The sequence below is a fragment of the Anolis carolinensis genome, unplaced genomic scaffold, assembly GCF_035594765.1.
Source record: "Anolis carolinensis isolate JA03-04 unplaced genomic scaffold, rAnoCar3.1.pri scaffold_27, whole genome shotgun sequence".
NCBI classification, from domain to species: Eukaryota; Metazoa; Chordata; class Lepidosauria; order Squamata; family Dactyloidae; genus Anolis; species Anolis carolinensis.
Genome location: NW_026943836.1, coordinates 596,733 through 613,039, shown reverse-complemented (window position 1 = coordinate 613,039; position 16,307 = coordinate 596,733). Strand labels below are relative to the sequence as shown.

General features: G+C 42.4%; 1 protein-coding gene across 1 annotated transcript in view; it reads right to left on the bottom strand.

Annotated features, from left to right (window-relative positions):
- The window catches only part of rab10 (RAB10, member RAS oncogene family), a 51,509-nt gene extending 36,861 nt beyond the window's left edge, over positions 1-14,648 (bottom strand). Inside the window, exon 1 of the mRNA XM_062966674.1 lies at positions 14,080-14,648. Coding sequence (XP_062822744.1) covers positions 14,080-14,206 — 127 coding nt within the window. The 5' untranslated portion in view covers positions 14,207-14,648. The remainder of the gene's footprint in view (positions 1-14,079) is intronic.
- Positions 14,649-16,307: the final 1,659 nt, after the last annotated feature.

Here is a 16,307-nt window from a genome sequence, read left to right as displayed (position 1 = left end):
TTTTTATTTATATCCTGCTTTTTCCTTCTAAAAAAGATACTCAAAGCAGAACAGGTCAATGTCACTCCAGGCACCTGCCGACTTATGTCAGGGCATCAACTCAAGAAGCCCTGAAAACCCAACAAAGCACATCTTTAAAAACTCACATAACCTTTTAGGTTCATTTTCCATTAAAGGAAACCAAAGTCCATAAACTACCCTTGTTTATGACCCATGCCATACACAGAAGGCAGCCCATTCAGGTAAGGAGAAGGCCTGACCACGTCTGATCTAAGAGCACTAAATGCAAGCTCTGAAGTACAAGCTTCATTTGTTCAATGAGATCTTTCAAGAAACTGCACTATTTCAGTTCAGAAGTACAAAAAAGCAAGGAAGCTGGCTAGATAGCAAGGCAGACAGCCAGTCTGGGAAAGAAAATATATATATAGCCACAATTGGGTATGACTTTTGTAATGACCAATCTAAATGCCACAAACGAGTTCTTGTAGTTTCCTTTTACATTTCACAAAGTTTGTAGACATTTTGATGTAGCAGGCAAATGGTTTTATTTGGAGACTAAGGGAACGCAAAGACTCTCATTAGTCGGAAGGTGATACTTCACCAGCTTCTGAGAGAAAAGGATTATTCCTTCCTAAAAACACAGCAATGCAAAGGGGCTCTGGCTAACTTTGGGAAGTTTCACTCTCCCTGCAAAAGGATGGGGGGGGGGGGAGCACTCTCTGCCTATTATGGTCCCTGTGCCGCCTGTGAAGGCGCTGAATTGCTATTTCAGGAGACCAGAGAAAAACAATGTCAAGAAGATTTGGAATGCAGAGGAAGATTAGAGACAAGGGCAGGGCTTGAACAAAGGTTCTGCCATTTGCAAGGAGGCTGAGCGGCTTTGGGGTCCAAGGCCATTTCCCCCTCCTGGGGAGTCAGATCAAAAGGAAAGCCCTGCAATGTTCATTCCCATCCACTGACCAGCAGGGGAAGAAGCAGTGAGTGTAGAAAAACACAGCACAAGAGTTTGAATGCTTTGGTGTAAAAAGGACAGCCAAGAGCACAGAAAACAGCCACTCTAGAAAATACAATCAACAAAGGAGAAATGACACACAAATAAAAAAAAAATAGAAGTAAAAATGGTCCGGTTTAGACTGTCACCTGAAGCACAGATGAGACAAGGGTTGCTCCAGTGATAGTACGTTCATCAAAATGATACTGGATTTTCTATTTCTGCAATTAGGGGGCTTGGTTATTGTGCTAATGACTGAGTTCAAGGGCCAAATTGTTGCCGGCAAACAGGCTGGCTAATGGAATCAGGTGATTGAGACTGAGCTATAGCCACTCCCAGGTCGGTACATGGACACCTCCCCTCTGCTGCTCCTTCTTTGCACAAAGGAAGACAAAATTGAATTATCATTATGAATATAGTTATTCCTTGCCTGCCTCTCCCTGTGTATTGAGGCAGGGAACAAGAAGTAACACAGCACATAACACCACTTAAAAGGCATAAAACCAATGCTGTTGAAATCCACGAATAAATATGCTAAAACCAGCATTTAAAAATAATCTGGATAGGTCTGCTAAAAGCGTCTGGCCTTTTCTGTTGATTCACATACACACAGCATCTCAAGCTGGTGAATCTTTTCTGGCAAGTTGTTCCACAATCTGGGGACAGCCAAAGAAAATGTCCTCCTGGTAACAGTCATCCTTCGTTTTGGCTGACTGCAGCAGATGCCTCCCAGAGGACCTGAGTGTATGGAGTGGATTATTATGGAAGAAGGCCGCCTTGTAAGCTACCAGGACCCAAATGCTACCATTTTAGAACAGTTCTGCACTGAAGCCAAACTCACAGCACTGCAGTTTGTTCCAGCTAAAAGAGACAGAAATTAAGCTAAATCAGAGGAAGGCAACCCACAGTTTGCTGGTCTTAGGCACCATTTTCCCTACATCCCTCTGGACATTCAGCCCTGTAGATGTTTTGGGCTTTGGCTCCCAGAAGTCCCAACCAGCCGAGACAACAGAAGTCTCACAGGAGTTGATATCCAACGCATCCAGAGGCAGAAGCTTGGGAATCACAGCATGGTCCTCATCACAGCTGGATTTGGTACTGAGGTGGCAGAAAAACCACCACCACCCCAGTGTGAGAGCTGCACTTCAATTAAAAGGGAAAACTGCACTTTCTTCTCAGTGTCATTCTAACAAAACCACAGACAGCTGCCACACATTAAGGCTGGAAGTGGGATCAAAAAGTCCCCCTCCGACCTCCCAGAGCTGATCTAAACCACAACTTAGATCGGCCAGTAGGTCAGCTGATTTAAACTACTAATTAAGTCAGACGGTATTTATTTTATTTATTTATTTCCAATATTTCTACCCTGCCCTTCTCCCCGAGGGGACTCAGGGCGGCTTACACAACTGGTAGGATCACTACCAGTACATCATAATACAATAAAATAAGAATAAAACAGTTAAAATAATTAAATAACATAGTAAAATACAATATATAAAAATTTAAGACAATGCAACACCAAATATATATATATACCAATAACAGCCAACCACGGTAGGCTGTTAGGGATTGTGGGAGTTGAAGTCCAAAACACCTGGAGGACCAAAGTTTGCCCATGCCTAAGTTAATCCTCTGAACCTCAACACTCAGTTGGAAAGATGTCTAGATTTTGCAGCTTTGAAATGACACTGCTTAGACACTCAGTTCAACACCCCAAATCAAGGGCCTAATAATTGTGTCTTAAAGAAGCATAAGCTATCCTCTAACGCAGAACACATGGCTCTCACTGATATCCAAAGTCTAGCCTAAGAGGCACTCAGCTTGGAGCACTACAAAACAGCCCTTTGCAGCCAGGCATCCTGGAAATCAGGGCGAATGCTGGGCTCGTTGTTCATGGCTGTGCTGCTATCCTGTTTCATCACGTCACCTCTCAGCCCAGCTTCCCTTACAGGCCCAGACAAGCAGTCCCTCTCAAAACTGTTGCAAAGCACTTAATAGACTCAAGTGTCCATTCTGATATTATCAAGATATGGAACCAAAGACACAGCTCTGTGCCAGGGGAGTACCTGGAGGAAGGAGTTCCAAGTGGTCCTCCAAAGTTCAAGTCATACATTCTCTAAGATAACTTTGAATGGTAAACTAGTCAAGTGATAAATCTAGCATACTATAAACATGTTAAGTACCTCAGAAATCAGGGCTTTATCTAAATACAGTAAAGTCTCACTTATCCAAGCCTCGCTTATCCAAGTCTCTGGATAATCCAAGCCATTTTTGTAGTCAATGTTTTCAATATATCGTGATATTTTGGTGCTAAATTTGTAAATACAGTAATTACAATATAACATTACTGTGTATTGAACTACTTTTTCTGTCAAATTTGTTTTATAACATGAAGTTTTGGTGCTTAATTTGTAAAATCATAACCTAATTTGATGTTTAATAGGCTTTTGCTTAATCCCTCCTTATTATCCAAGATATTCGCTTATCCAAGCTTCTGCCGGCCCGTTTAGCTTGGATAAGCGAGACTCTACTGTATTCCCAAAGCACAAGCATCCCCCGAGAAAACCTAACAGCTCTGTGCCACCTGTGCTTCTGGGCAGTAGCAGTTTGACCCAAATTCATACCAGGGAGAAGGGTGGGGAAGATTTGGAGAAGCCCATCCCTAACATTGGCAAACTCGGACTCTGCAAAACAGCCCCCAACAGATATGTGTTGCAATACAGAGCTTTCCTGGATGACTTTAAATGTCACTTCTTGCCTTTGAAGACAAACCCTCTGCTCTATTAAAGGAACTTGTGATGACTTGGGGATTTCAGCCTAGGCGTTATTTATAGCAACCCCAGCCAGGGTGCTGGAGTCATCTGCCCTACTCCCAAGCAGAAGTTGGACCACAACTAAAAATACAAGCAAAGTGCCCTAAATCAGCCATAGTTAAAGCTGCGCCAGAACAGTGCCAAAAGCACAATGCTCTTAATTTTGAAAATCCAATAACCCTCCAAAGGCAAATGTGCCAGGTGACTGCACCAGATCAACAGGCCAGGAAACAGATGAACTCAGCTGCTGCTGAATGAGGCAGGCCCTCCTGATATCCTGCCCAACTTGGAAAAAGCAGATCTGTTAAGACTTGTTTGAAGACTACCATGATGAGAAAAACCTGAAGTGCAAGAGCAAGAAAGCGTCCTGGCTTTATCTACTTCCAGACAAACAAGGGAAAGCTACTCTGGAACTTTACCTCCAAATGCACACCTTTCAGGGAAGTCCTGTTTTCACAGAAAATGAGTAGTTTTTAAAGTGCTAGCAGTTCTTGCCACAAGTCTTCCAGATTCAAGTGCCATGATTCAGATATCTGCCTGACTAATGCTTCATAAACTGAGGTGCCACTCCTGGCATGTCAATCAGCTCTAAAAAGGCTGCCCTTCAAAACTTTGATCAGTTGGCCCACTAATACAAAAAATAAAGAAGCTATTTACAGAATAACTGGACATAAGCAGAACCCTTCCACTAAGTGCTGATGAGAGGAATCCACCTCCAAAATGACTTGGAGCTCACAAATGCTTCAGCTGTTACTTCTTCCAAGCTCTCTTCTGCAAATCCTTACCTCTGTATCTTATGACACAAAAGAAGCAGGAAACGCCTCTTCTTCCTACAATTTGGGTCAGGAGAACGCTTGAGTTGTGTTTGACATCATTCCCCGGCAACTGCTTTTAGCACAAAGCACTACCGACCACGGCTTAATTTAATCTCAGTGGCAGTCAGGTGCCCAGTCTAGACCAAAGCACCACAATCTCTGCTACCTAACTCTACAACCAGCAAATGAATCCAAGAGTCCCAGCATGTCACCAGCATGCAGAAAACTGCTATGCTTGCCAGGAAATAATATCAAACCTAAGCTTGCAACTTGAGATCTTGGAGGAGCATTGCTTCAGTCATAATGAAAGCAGAGAACTTGAACAGACTTGGTTGAGTTTGATTTCTTCACAAAGACTCAGAATTGGTTATAAACAGAAACAGAGGGATCCATGGTGGCTCATCCATGATAAATACTTTGCATTTGTGTTCCACTTAAGACCAGAGGTGCCTGCATAACCACATGCCAGCGCAGCAACTACATAGAGACAAATTGATGATCTCAGATAAAATCCAACTGCTCATCCCAACCGAAGTTATATGAGCTCTGCCTTGTGGAGCCCCTACAAATGAGAGATCTCCAAGAAATCTTGCTATTAAATTGCCTTGCCCAGGTCTTCCAAAACAGAGCAAACTCCTGAAACAGTGAGATGTATCTAAGTGCTGACCCACAGGTTGAGCACTGAATTTAGCTGCCCTCTGAAGAAACAATTCAAAATAAAGCCAACTACAGCAGGCTTGCTGAATGAAATGGTGAAAAGTAAAATCAACAGCTTTATAAACCTGACTGTCTCAATGGATCTACTCCAGGGAAGGGTAAGAACTGACATTCAGTTTCCACGAAATACACACGGTTATGCATTACACGGGGAGACATCTGCCTGGATTGAGCAGTCCACAGCACTCACCTTTTCCACTCAAGGACTTTCTAGTTTTGTGTAATTAAGAATATGCACAGCCTGGAAACAGCCCAGTGAAGAAAGCTAGCCAAATGTTAGCCCAAGCCACACCTATCTAGCTCAGTGCAGTTACAAAGAAAGCAAACCCCAGACTGCAATTGTCTTCCAATAATCTTTCCTAAGTGCACCACACCCATCACCCTATCTAGCCTGAAAAACCTCCAAGAAGAGGAATCCAGTTCTACGTGAGCTTAACCCTCCCCAAAGGGAGCACATTGTACCCCCTTTCCTCACATTTATACTACCTTATCCCAAAGTTAACACAACCTCATTCAGGACCACATTTCACAGACTTTTGGAAAGATCAGAAACCGGCAGCTCGGTTAATATCAACTGATGGTGTGCTGTCCTTCCTCCATCTGAGTCAAACTGGCGAACAGTACACTCCAAAGATACAAAAAACCCAGCAAAGATAGAATAGAAGGGGGGAGGGGGGTGCATGCATGTGTGCCTTCAAATTACGTGTTGACTTTTGGCAAGTCCATGAATTTTCTAGGGCTTTCTTAGGCAAAGAATACCAGAGGTGGTTTGGCCAGTTCCTTCCCCTGCAACAGAGCCCACAGTACCTTTTATGTACTGGCAGCTTCCCTTCCAAGTACCACCTGGGGCTGGCCCTACTAAGTGTAAGAAAGATGCCACTGGCATTAGAGGCGTGGCCTGTCTTTGCTGGAGGGACTGGGAGAAGTCAGTTTGAGGTAGGCATAGGCAAACTTCGGCCCTCCAGGTGTTTTGGACTTCAACTCCCACCTATTGTTAGGAATTGTGGGGGCTGAAGTCCAAAACACCTGGAGGGCTCAAGTTTGCACATGCCTGTGTAGCTACATGAACTTGTTCCACAGACAGGAATGAATGAAGTGTTGGGAAGTACATAAGAAACTGCCTCCTTCAATGCCACCAAGCATTCAGAAGGGAAGATATACTGGGCAGATGCAGATTAGATGTGGGAGGGAGGGCAGGGGCCACAGAGGAGCCACAAAACAGGGGAACAAAAGCTCCGACAGCAGTGTGTGGGTGCATCTATATGGCACACTACGCCCCATCTTGCCACGTTTCGCAAAGCACATTCGCCTGTCGCTGTGATTGCACCCGTGCAAATCACTGCAGTCCTGGATCACCAGGAGAGCAAAGAAAAAAGAGAAACCTTTTCTATGGAAGAGCAGATCGTTTACAGTTGGAAACGAAAGTGCTGTGGAATGGCATCAATGAAATGGGGTGGGGTTGGCAGGAGGAAGAAGAGGATGACAAAGATTGACCCAGAGAAACAAAGCCAGGGAAAGGAGAGGGATTGTTAACTGCCTTCAGTCCCCACCGGGAGAAGGAGTATAAATAACACTAATAATAATAACAATATTAATATGGACAAGAGAGGGGTGAACTTACAAGAGATGCCCTTTTCCTGATACCAGAAACTTTCTTAGGTGTCCAAAGGCAGTTCAATCAAATATTGGAATGCGAGAAAAATGTTGGAATTTTTTACCACATATCAGTGGCTTTGAAAAAAGGCCTAGAAATACTGGACTCAAATATATGATACTGGAAGGAATTGTTATGATTAAAAATCATGACAAGTCCAGAGTTTTATGTGTTGGGAATCCTGCACAATCAACTGTAGCAAGAACTGTTTATGCACAGAGATGGAAAAGATCTGCGAAGTACCCGGGATGGATAAACTGATGATGATGGTGACCAGGGAGAAATCCTCAACCAGCTTCAAGAAAGACTGGGATTTATCACCTTTTCACTGAAACGATGGGAGCAATTGTTAATTGCAGAATGTAAGAAATTGGACAAATGCTCTTAAAAGTGTCATTATTTAGGAGTACCTAAAATGAAATGAATAGTGAGGGATAAAGATCAACAGCCTGTGAGCGTGAGGTTTGTAGAATTTTCTCTGTCGTGTGCTCGCAGGTTAGTATAGTTTGTGTGTACATGTCAATGGAGGCACGTGTTTGATTAGTTTGCAATATGTCATAGCTGCTACTTAGATGGAAGCACAGATCTAGTAATACACATTGTTAAATATGTTTTTTTGTTTTGTAAAGTTAAAATGTGGTCATATAGCATTATCTAAAGGGAGTAAGATAACAAGGTGTAAAAACTAGCAGACCGTGAGTGTGAGGCTCACGGAACAGGTTCTGTAGTTGTGTTGTTGTGCATTTTGGCATGATCTAAAGCAGACATGCTCAAACATCGGCCGTCCCTCCAGGTGTTTTGGATTTCGACTCCCACAATCCCTAATAGAGGAATTGTCGGAGTAGAAGTCAAAAACACCCGGAGGGACAGCCAATGTCTGACCATGCCTAATCTAAAGGGAGTAAGATAAAAATCAATAGAGAAGGAATGTGAGGTTCACAGAACAGTTTCTATAAGTGTGTGCATGCAGATGAGTATAGTTAACGAAATAGAGAAATATGAATTAAAGTAGAAGAATGGTTATGAACTATTCTCTAACGCGGCATGGGCAACCTTCGGCCTTCCAGGTGTTTTGGCCTTCAATTCCCAAAAGCCTACTGGTTGTTAGGAATTGTGGGATTTGTAGTCCAAAACACCTGGAGGGCCAAAGTTTGCCCATTCCTACTCTAACAGAAGTAGTAGAAGAAGGGGGGATTGTGTGTTTAGTACGTGTATGCTTTCTGTTTCTGTGTCTCATATATTGTATGTATTATGACTATGCTTTTTTGATATTGCCTTTGTTTTTTCTTACATATATTTTTCCCCTTTACTTCGCAATCAAATTTGATTTTTAAAGCCATTTTCCTAGTGGAAATTATGACAGAGGAGAGAAAAAAGAATGGAAGAAAGAAAAAAGGATAGATGGACAGATGGAAGGATGGATGGATTTAAATTCTATGTCTCCATGTCTAAATGTTGTTTATATCTTATGTTTAATCGTTTTATTGATCTTAACGCATAGTTATACGTTTCTTGTTTAGATGTTTGATTTGGTTTACACGTATGTTAAGCATTGAATTTTGCCACTATTACCCTGTTTCCCCGAAAATAAGACATCCCCGAAAAATAAGACCTAGTAGAAGTTTGGCTGAATTGCTAAATATAAGGCTTCCCCTGAAAGTAAGACCTATCAACGTTTTTGTTTGGAAGCATGCACAGCGCCTGCCAAACAGAACACCAGAGCATGCAGGATTGGTGAATGTACATACCAGCTGTACATGGAAATAATGGTAGTAACAAGAAATTTTTGATAGGATTCAGGGTTTGTCTAGTTATGTCCATAAATGTTCATTTTTTGTTCAATAAGAAATGTGAATTCTTCTTCATGGAAAAATAAGACATCCCTGAAAATAAGACCTAGCACATATTTGGTAGCAAAAAATAATATAAGACACTGTCTTATTTTTGGGAAAACACAGTATGTTATAAACCGCTTTGAGTCTCCCCCAGGGGTGAGACATGCGGTATATAAATACAGTCAATAATAAAAATAATAATGATAGAAGGATAGATCAAAGGAAGAATAGAAGAAAAGATGGATGGAAGGAAGGCAGGCAAGAAGAATAGAAGGAAGAAAGGATAGATGAAAGGAAGAATAAGTGTAACGAAGGAAGGATAGATGGAAGGAAGGCAAGAAGGATGAAAGGAAAAGATAGATGGAAGGCAAGAAAGATAGATGGAAGGAAAGAACGACAGATGGAAGGAAGAATAAGTGTAAGGAAGGAAGGATGGTTGGATAAATGGAAGGAAGGCAAGGGATGGAAGGAGGGCGGAATGGAAAGAAGCCGAGAAGGTTAGATGGATGGAAAGAAAGATAGATGGAAGAATAGATGGTAGACTAGATGTAAGGATGGGAAAAAAGAAAGGATAAATTGAAGGAAGAATAGATGGAAGGATGGAAGGAAGGAGAAATGGATGGATGGATTATTACTTCATTTGCTTGGTTATTTATGCCTTATTATATGCAATGTTTTTAATTTATCTTTTTATTTGACTGTTGTATCTTTGTTCTTAATTTTTGCCATGTGTTTTAACTGTTTATACTTTGTCTCTGTTTTGGGCTGTGCCCCCATGTTAGCCGCCCGAGTCCCTCCGGGGAGATGGTGGCGGGATAGAAAAATGAAGTATTATTATTATTATTATTATTATTATTATGGATAGAAGAAAGGATAGATGTAAGGAAGGAAGTATAGATGGAAGGAAGAATAGGTGTGAGGAAGGCAAGAAAGATAGATGGACGGAAAGAAAGATAAATAGATGAAAAGAATAGATGGAAGGAAGGAGGGATAGATGGAAGAATATATAGAATGAAGGAAGGAAAAAAGGCCAAATTGAAGGAAAAATAGATGGAAGGAAGAAGGTATAGATAGAAAAATAGATAGAAGGAAGGAAGGAAAAAAGGAAGGATAAATTGAAGGAAGAATAGATGGAAGGAAGGAGGAATAGACGGATGGATAGAGAAGAAAGGATAGATGTAAGTAAAGAAGCATAGATCGAAGGAATAGGTGTGAGGAAGGAAAGAAGATAGAAATAAAGAAGGAAAGAAGGTAAGAAGGATTGATGGATGGAAAGAAAGATAGATAGATGAAAAGAATAGATAGAATGAAGGAAAAAAAAGGATAAATTGAAGGAAAAATAGATGGAAGGAAGCACAGATGGAAGAAAGAATAGGTGTGAGGAAGGAAAGAAGGCAAGAAGGATAGATGGACAGAAAGAAAGATAGATGAAAAGAATAGATGGAAGGAAGGAGGGATAGATGGAAGAATAGATAGAATGAAGGAAGGAAAAGAGGAAGGATAAATTGAAGGAAAAATAGATGGAAAGAAGATTAGGTGTGAGGAAGAAGGAAAGATAGAAATAAGGAAGGAAAGAAGGCAAGCAAGAAGGATAGATGAAATAATAGATGGAAGGAAGGAAAAAGGAAGGATAAATTGAAGGAAAATAGATGGAAAGAAGATTAGGTGTGAGGAAGAAGGAAAGATAGAAATAAGGAAGGAAAGAAGGCAGGCAAGAAGGATAGATGAAATAATAGATGGAAGGAAGGAAAAAAGGAAGGATAAATTGAAGGAAGAATAGATGGAAAGACGGAAGGAAGGAGAAATGGATGGATGGATAGAAGAAAGGATATATGTAAGAAAGGGAGCATAGATGTAAGGAAGAATGGGTGTGAGGAAGGAAGGAAAGATAGATAGAAATAAGGAAGGAAAAAAGGCAAGAAGGATAGATGGACGGAAAGATAGATGAAAAGAATAGATGGAAGGAAGGAGGGATAGATGGAAGAATAGATAGAATGAAGGAAGGAAAAAAGGAAGGATAAATTGAAGGAAAAACAGATCGAAGGAAGAATAGGTGTGAGGAAGGAAAGAAGGCAAGAAGGATAGATGGACAGAAAGAAAGATAGATGAAAAGAATAGATGGAAGGAAGGAGGGATAGATGGAAGAATAGATAGAATGAAGGAAGGAAAAGAGGAAGGATAAATTGAAGGAAAAATAGATGGAAAGAAGATTAGGTGTGAGGAAGAAGGAAAGATAGAAATAAGGAAGGAAAGAAGGCAAGCAAGAAGGATAGATGAAATAATAGATGGAAGGAAGGAAAAAAGGAAGGATAAATTGAAGGAAAAATAGATGGAAAGAAGATTAGGTGTGAGGAAGAAGGAAAGATAGAAATAAGGAAGGAAAGAAGGCAGGCAAGAAGGATAGATGAAATAATAGATGGAAGGAAGGAAAAAAGGAAGGATAAATTGAAGGAAGAATAGATGGAAAGACGGAAGGAAGGAGAAATGGATGGATGGATAGAAGAAAGGATATATGTAAGAAAGGGAGCATAGATGTAAGGAAGAATGGGTGTGAGGAAGGAAGGAAAGATAGATAGAAATAAGGAAGGAAAAAAGGCAAGAAGGATAGATGGACGGAAAGATAGATGAAAAGAATAGATGGAAGGAAGGAGGGATAGATGGAAGAATAGATAGAATGAAGGAAGGAAAAAAGGAAGGATAAATTGAAGGAAAAACAGATCGAAGGAAGAATAGGTGTGAGGAAGGAAAGAAGGCAAGAAGGATAGATGGACAGAAAGAAAGATAGATGAAAAGAATAGATGGAAGGAAGGAGGGATAGATGGAAGAATAGATAGAATGAAGGAAGGAAAAGAGGAAGGATAAATTGAAGGAAAAATAGATGGAAAGAAGATTAGGTGTGAGGAAGAAGGAAAGATAGAAATAAGGAAGGAAAGAAGGCAAGCAAGAAGGATAGATGAAATAATAGATGGAAGGAAGGAAAAAAGGAAGGATAAATTGAAGGAAAAATAGATGGAAAGAAGATTAGGTGTGAGGAAGAAGGAAAGATAGAAATAAGGAAGGAAAGAAGGCAGGCAAGAAGGATAGATGAAATAATAGATGGAAGGAAGGAAAAAAGGAAGGATAAATTGAAGGAAGAATAGATGGAAAGACGGAAGGAAGGAGAAATGGATGGATGGATAGAAGAAAGGATATATGTAAGAAAGGGAGCATAGATGTAAGGAAGAATGGGTGTGAGGAAGGAAGGAAAGATAGATAGAAATAAGGAAGGAAAAAAGCCAAGAAGGATAGATGGACGGAAAGATAGATGAAAAGAATAGATGGAAGGAAGGAGGGATAGATGGAAGAATAGATAGAATGAAGGAAGGAAAAAAGGAAGGATAAATTGAAGGAAAACTAGATGGAAGGAAGCATAGATGGAAGGAAGATTAGGTGTGAGGAAGGAAAGAAGGCAAGAAGGATAGATGGACAGAAAGAAAGATAGATAGATGAAAAGAATAGATGGAAGGAAGGAGGGATAGATGGAAGAATAGATAGAATGAAGGAAGGAAAAAAGGAAGGATAAATTGAAGGAAAACTAGATGGAAGGAAGCATAGATGGAAGGAAGATTAGGTGTGAGGAAGGAAAGAAGGCAAGAAGGATAGATGGACGGAAAGAAAGATAGATAGATGAAAAGAATAGATGGAAGGAAGGAGGGATAGATGGAAGAATAGATAGAATGAAGGAAGGAAAAAAGGAAGGATAAATTGAAGGAAAACTAGATGGAAGGAAGCATAGATGGAAGGAAGATTAGGTGTGAGGAAGGAAAGAAGGCAAGAAGGATAGATGGACGGAAAGAAAGATAGATAGATGAAAAGAATAGATGGAAGGAAGGAGGGATAGATGGAAGAATAGATAGAATGAAGGAAGGAAAAAAGGAAGGATAAATTGAAGGAAAACTAGATGGAAGGAAGCATAGATGGAAGGAAGATTAGGTGTGAGGAAGGAAAGAAGGCAAGAAGGATAGATGGACAGAAAGAAAGATAGATAGATGAAAAGAATAGATGGAAGGAAGGAGGGATAGATGGAAGAATAGATAGAATGAAGGAAGGAAAAAAGGAAGGATAAATTGAAGGAAAACTAGATGGAAGGAAGCATAGATGGAAGGAAGATTAGGTGTGAGGAAGGAAAGAAGGCAAGAAGGATAGATGGACAGAAAGAAAGATAGATAGATGAAAAGAATAGATGGAAGGAAGGAGGGATAGATGGAAGAATAGATAGAATGAAGGAAGGAAAAAAGGAAGGATAAATTGAAGGAAAACTAGATGGAAGGAAGCATAGATGGAAGGAAGATTAGGTGTGAGGAAGGAAAGAAGGCAAGAAGGATAGATGGACGGAAAGAAAGATAGATAGATGAAAAGAATAGATGGAAGGAAGGAGGGATAGATGGAAGAATAGATAGAATGAAGGAAGGAAAAAAGGAAGGATAAATTGAAGGAAAACTAGATGGAAGGAAGCATAGATGGAAGGAAGATTAGGTGTGAGGAAGGAAAGAAGGCAAGAAGGATAGATGGACGGAAAGAAAGATAGATAGATGAAAAGAATAGATGGAAGGAAGGAGGGATAGATGGAAGAATAGATAGAATGAAGGAAGGAAAAAAGGAAGGATAAATTGAAGGAAAACTAGATGGAAGGAAGCATAGATGGAAGGAAGATTAGGTGTGAGGAAGGAAAGAAGGCAAGAAGGATAGATGGACAGAAAGAAAGATAGATAGATAGATGAAAAGAATAGATGGAAGGAAGGAGGGATAGATGGAAGAATAGATAGAATGAAGGAAGGAAAAAAGGAAGGATAAATTGAAGGAAAACTAGATGGAAGGAAGCATAGATGGAAGGAAGATTAGGTGTGAGGAAGGAAAGAAGGCAAGAAGGATAGATGGACAGAAAGAAAGATAGATAGATGAAAAGAATAGATGGAAGGAAGGAGGGATAGATGGAAGAATAGATAGAATGAAGGAAGGAAAAATTGAAGGAAAAATAGATGGAAAGACGGAAGGAAGGAGAAATGGGTGGATAGAAGAAAGGATATGTGTAAGGAAGGGAGCATAGATGTAAGGAAGAATGGGTGTGAGGAAGGAAGGAAAGATAAATAGATAGAAATAAGCAAGGAAAGGATAGACAGAAGGATGGATGGATGGGTGGGCGCCGGGCTGGGCGAAGAAGGCCCCCTTCCCTCGCTCCCTCCCCCCTTGCCCTGCCCAGCCGGGAAGGCCTCACCGATGGTGGAGATGAAGGTGGTGTTGAAGGCATCGTCGGAGAAGCGGAAGAGGACGCAGGTCTTGCCGACGCCGGAGTCGCCGATGAGGAGCAGCTTGAAGAGCAGGTCGTAGGTTTTCTTCGCCATGGGGCCCGCCGGCGACGCCCCGCTCCGGGCCACGCCAGGCCCACCCCGCCCGCCTCCCGCCCTTGCTCCTCGGCCTCAGGCGGGCCCCGTCGGGAGAGCGGCGCCGCGAAGGGAGCCTCTGAGGAGAGGAGGAAGAGGAGGAGGAGGCGGCACAAAATGGCGGCCGGCGTGGAGAAGAGGCCGAGCGGCGAGGCGGCGGGACGGGGCTCTAAATGGCCTCCGTTCTCCTCACGCAGTCCTTCCTTCCTTGAGCTCACGGCCGGGCGGCGCTGGGCCTCATGCTCGCCCGTTTCCTTCCCTTCTCCCCTCAGCCGCTCGCGCTCTCTCTCTCTCTCTTTCTCTCCCTCACGCAGGAGAGGAGTAGGCCGCACGCGCGCTCACGCACACGCACGCAGGGAGAGGTGCAGGCGGGCGGGCGCGCGCACGTCAAGGCCGGCCGCTCCCTTCTTTCCCTCCCTCGCTCTCAAAAGAGGGGGGAAAGGGGGGGGAGGAGCTATGACGTCAGGCAAGACACGGCGCGCCTGCGCAGAAGGGAGGCGGCGCCCGCTCTTAGGCCCGCGCGGGTGTGTGCGTGACAGCTCGTGCGTGCGCCCGCTCTAGGCCCCCGGCGTACGTGCGCGCGCGCGCGCCTGCGTGACAGCTCCCGCGCACGCGCACGCCAACCCGGCCTTTCCTTTCTCTCTCTCTGTCTTTCTCTCAATCTCTCCGCTCTGACGTAAGAGCCCGGCTCTGTGTGCGCGTGCGCAAAAGGAGGCCTACCACGCCCCGTTCCGCGGCCAGGGCTCCAATCGCGTGGCGGCGAAGTGACGCAAGCGTGGGGCGGGGCCTCAGCGCCACCTCTTCTTTTTTTTTTTTTTTCCTTCTTCTTCTTCTTCTTCTTCTTCCTTCCCGATGCGCGCGCCCGGAAAGAGGGCGGGGCTTCACTCTGGGTTTCGACGATTGGGCCGGCGACGCCCGGCTGTCTGGAGAGGGCGTGGCCTTGTCCGCGCATGCGCAAGGGGGTTTGTTTCAGGGTCGCCTGTTTTCCCTTTCCTATTTGAATATGCTAATTTGCTGCACAGACAGGCTCCTTTGTGGGATTGGCCAAGGGATGAATCCATCAGTCGTGGAATAGTTAATTAGTTACTAATCAGTATATTTTAGGACATCAATTTATATACAGTAGAGTCTCGCTTATCCAACGTAAATGGGCCGGCAGAACGTTGGATAAGCGAATATGTTGGATAATAAGGAGAGATTAAGGAAAATCCTATTAAACATTAAATTAGGTTATGATTTTACAAATTAAGCACCAAAACATCATGTTTTACAACAAATTTGACAGAAAAAGCCGTTCAATATACAGCAATTTTATGTAGTAATTACTGTATTTACAAATTTAGCACCAAAATATCATGATATATTGAAAACATTGACTACAAAAATGCGTTGGATAATCCAGAACGTTGGATAAGCGAGTCTTGGATAAGTGAGACTCTACTGTATTTACTAACTGTGTCCGGCCATGCGTTACTATGGCTTATGGAAATCCTTTGTTGGCCAGGTGGAACAGCACTGAATAGCCTTGCTGCTTGCAAGCCTGGCCGCTTTCTATCTTGTGGAATTCTTGGTTGCCCAGGTTGAATAGCAATTAATAGTCTCGGTGCGGCAATTAGCCACCTTGATTAACATTTAATGGCCTTGCAGCTTCAAAGCCTGCCTGCTTCCTGCCTGGGGTCATCATTTGTTGGGAGGTGTTAGCTGGCCCTGGTTGTTTCCTTTCTGGAATTCCCCTGTTTTCAGAGTGTTCTTCTTTATTTGCTGTCCTGGTTTTAGAAATTATATTGTTCTGTATTATTATACCACAGTAATTTTAGATATTATATTTATGATCTTATATTATCTGCTTAGAAGTGGATTATATGAGGCCCCTTCTACACAGCTGTATAAAATCCACACTGAACTGGATTATATGGCAGTGTGGACTCAAGGTAATCCAGTTCAAAGCAGATACTATGGATTATCTGCCTTGGCATTCAGGGTTATTTGGCTGTGAAGGGCCTTAAGTCTACACTGCCATATAATCCAGTTAAAATCAGATAATCTCTATTTTATAGGCAGT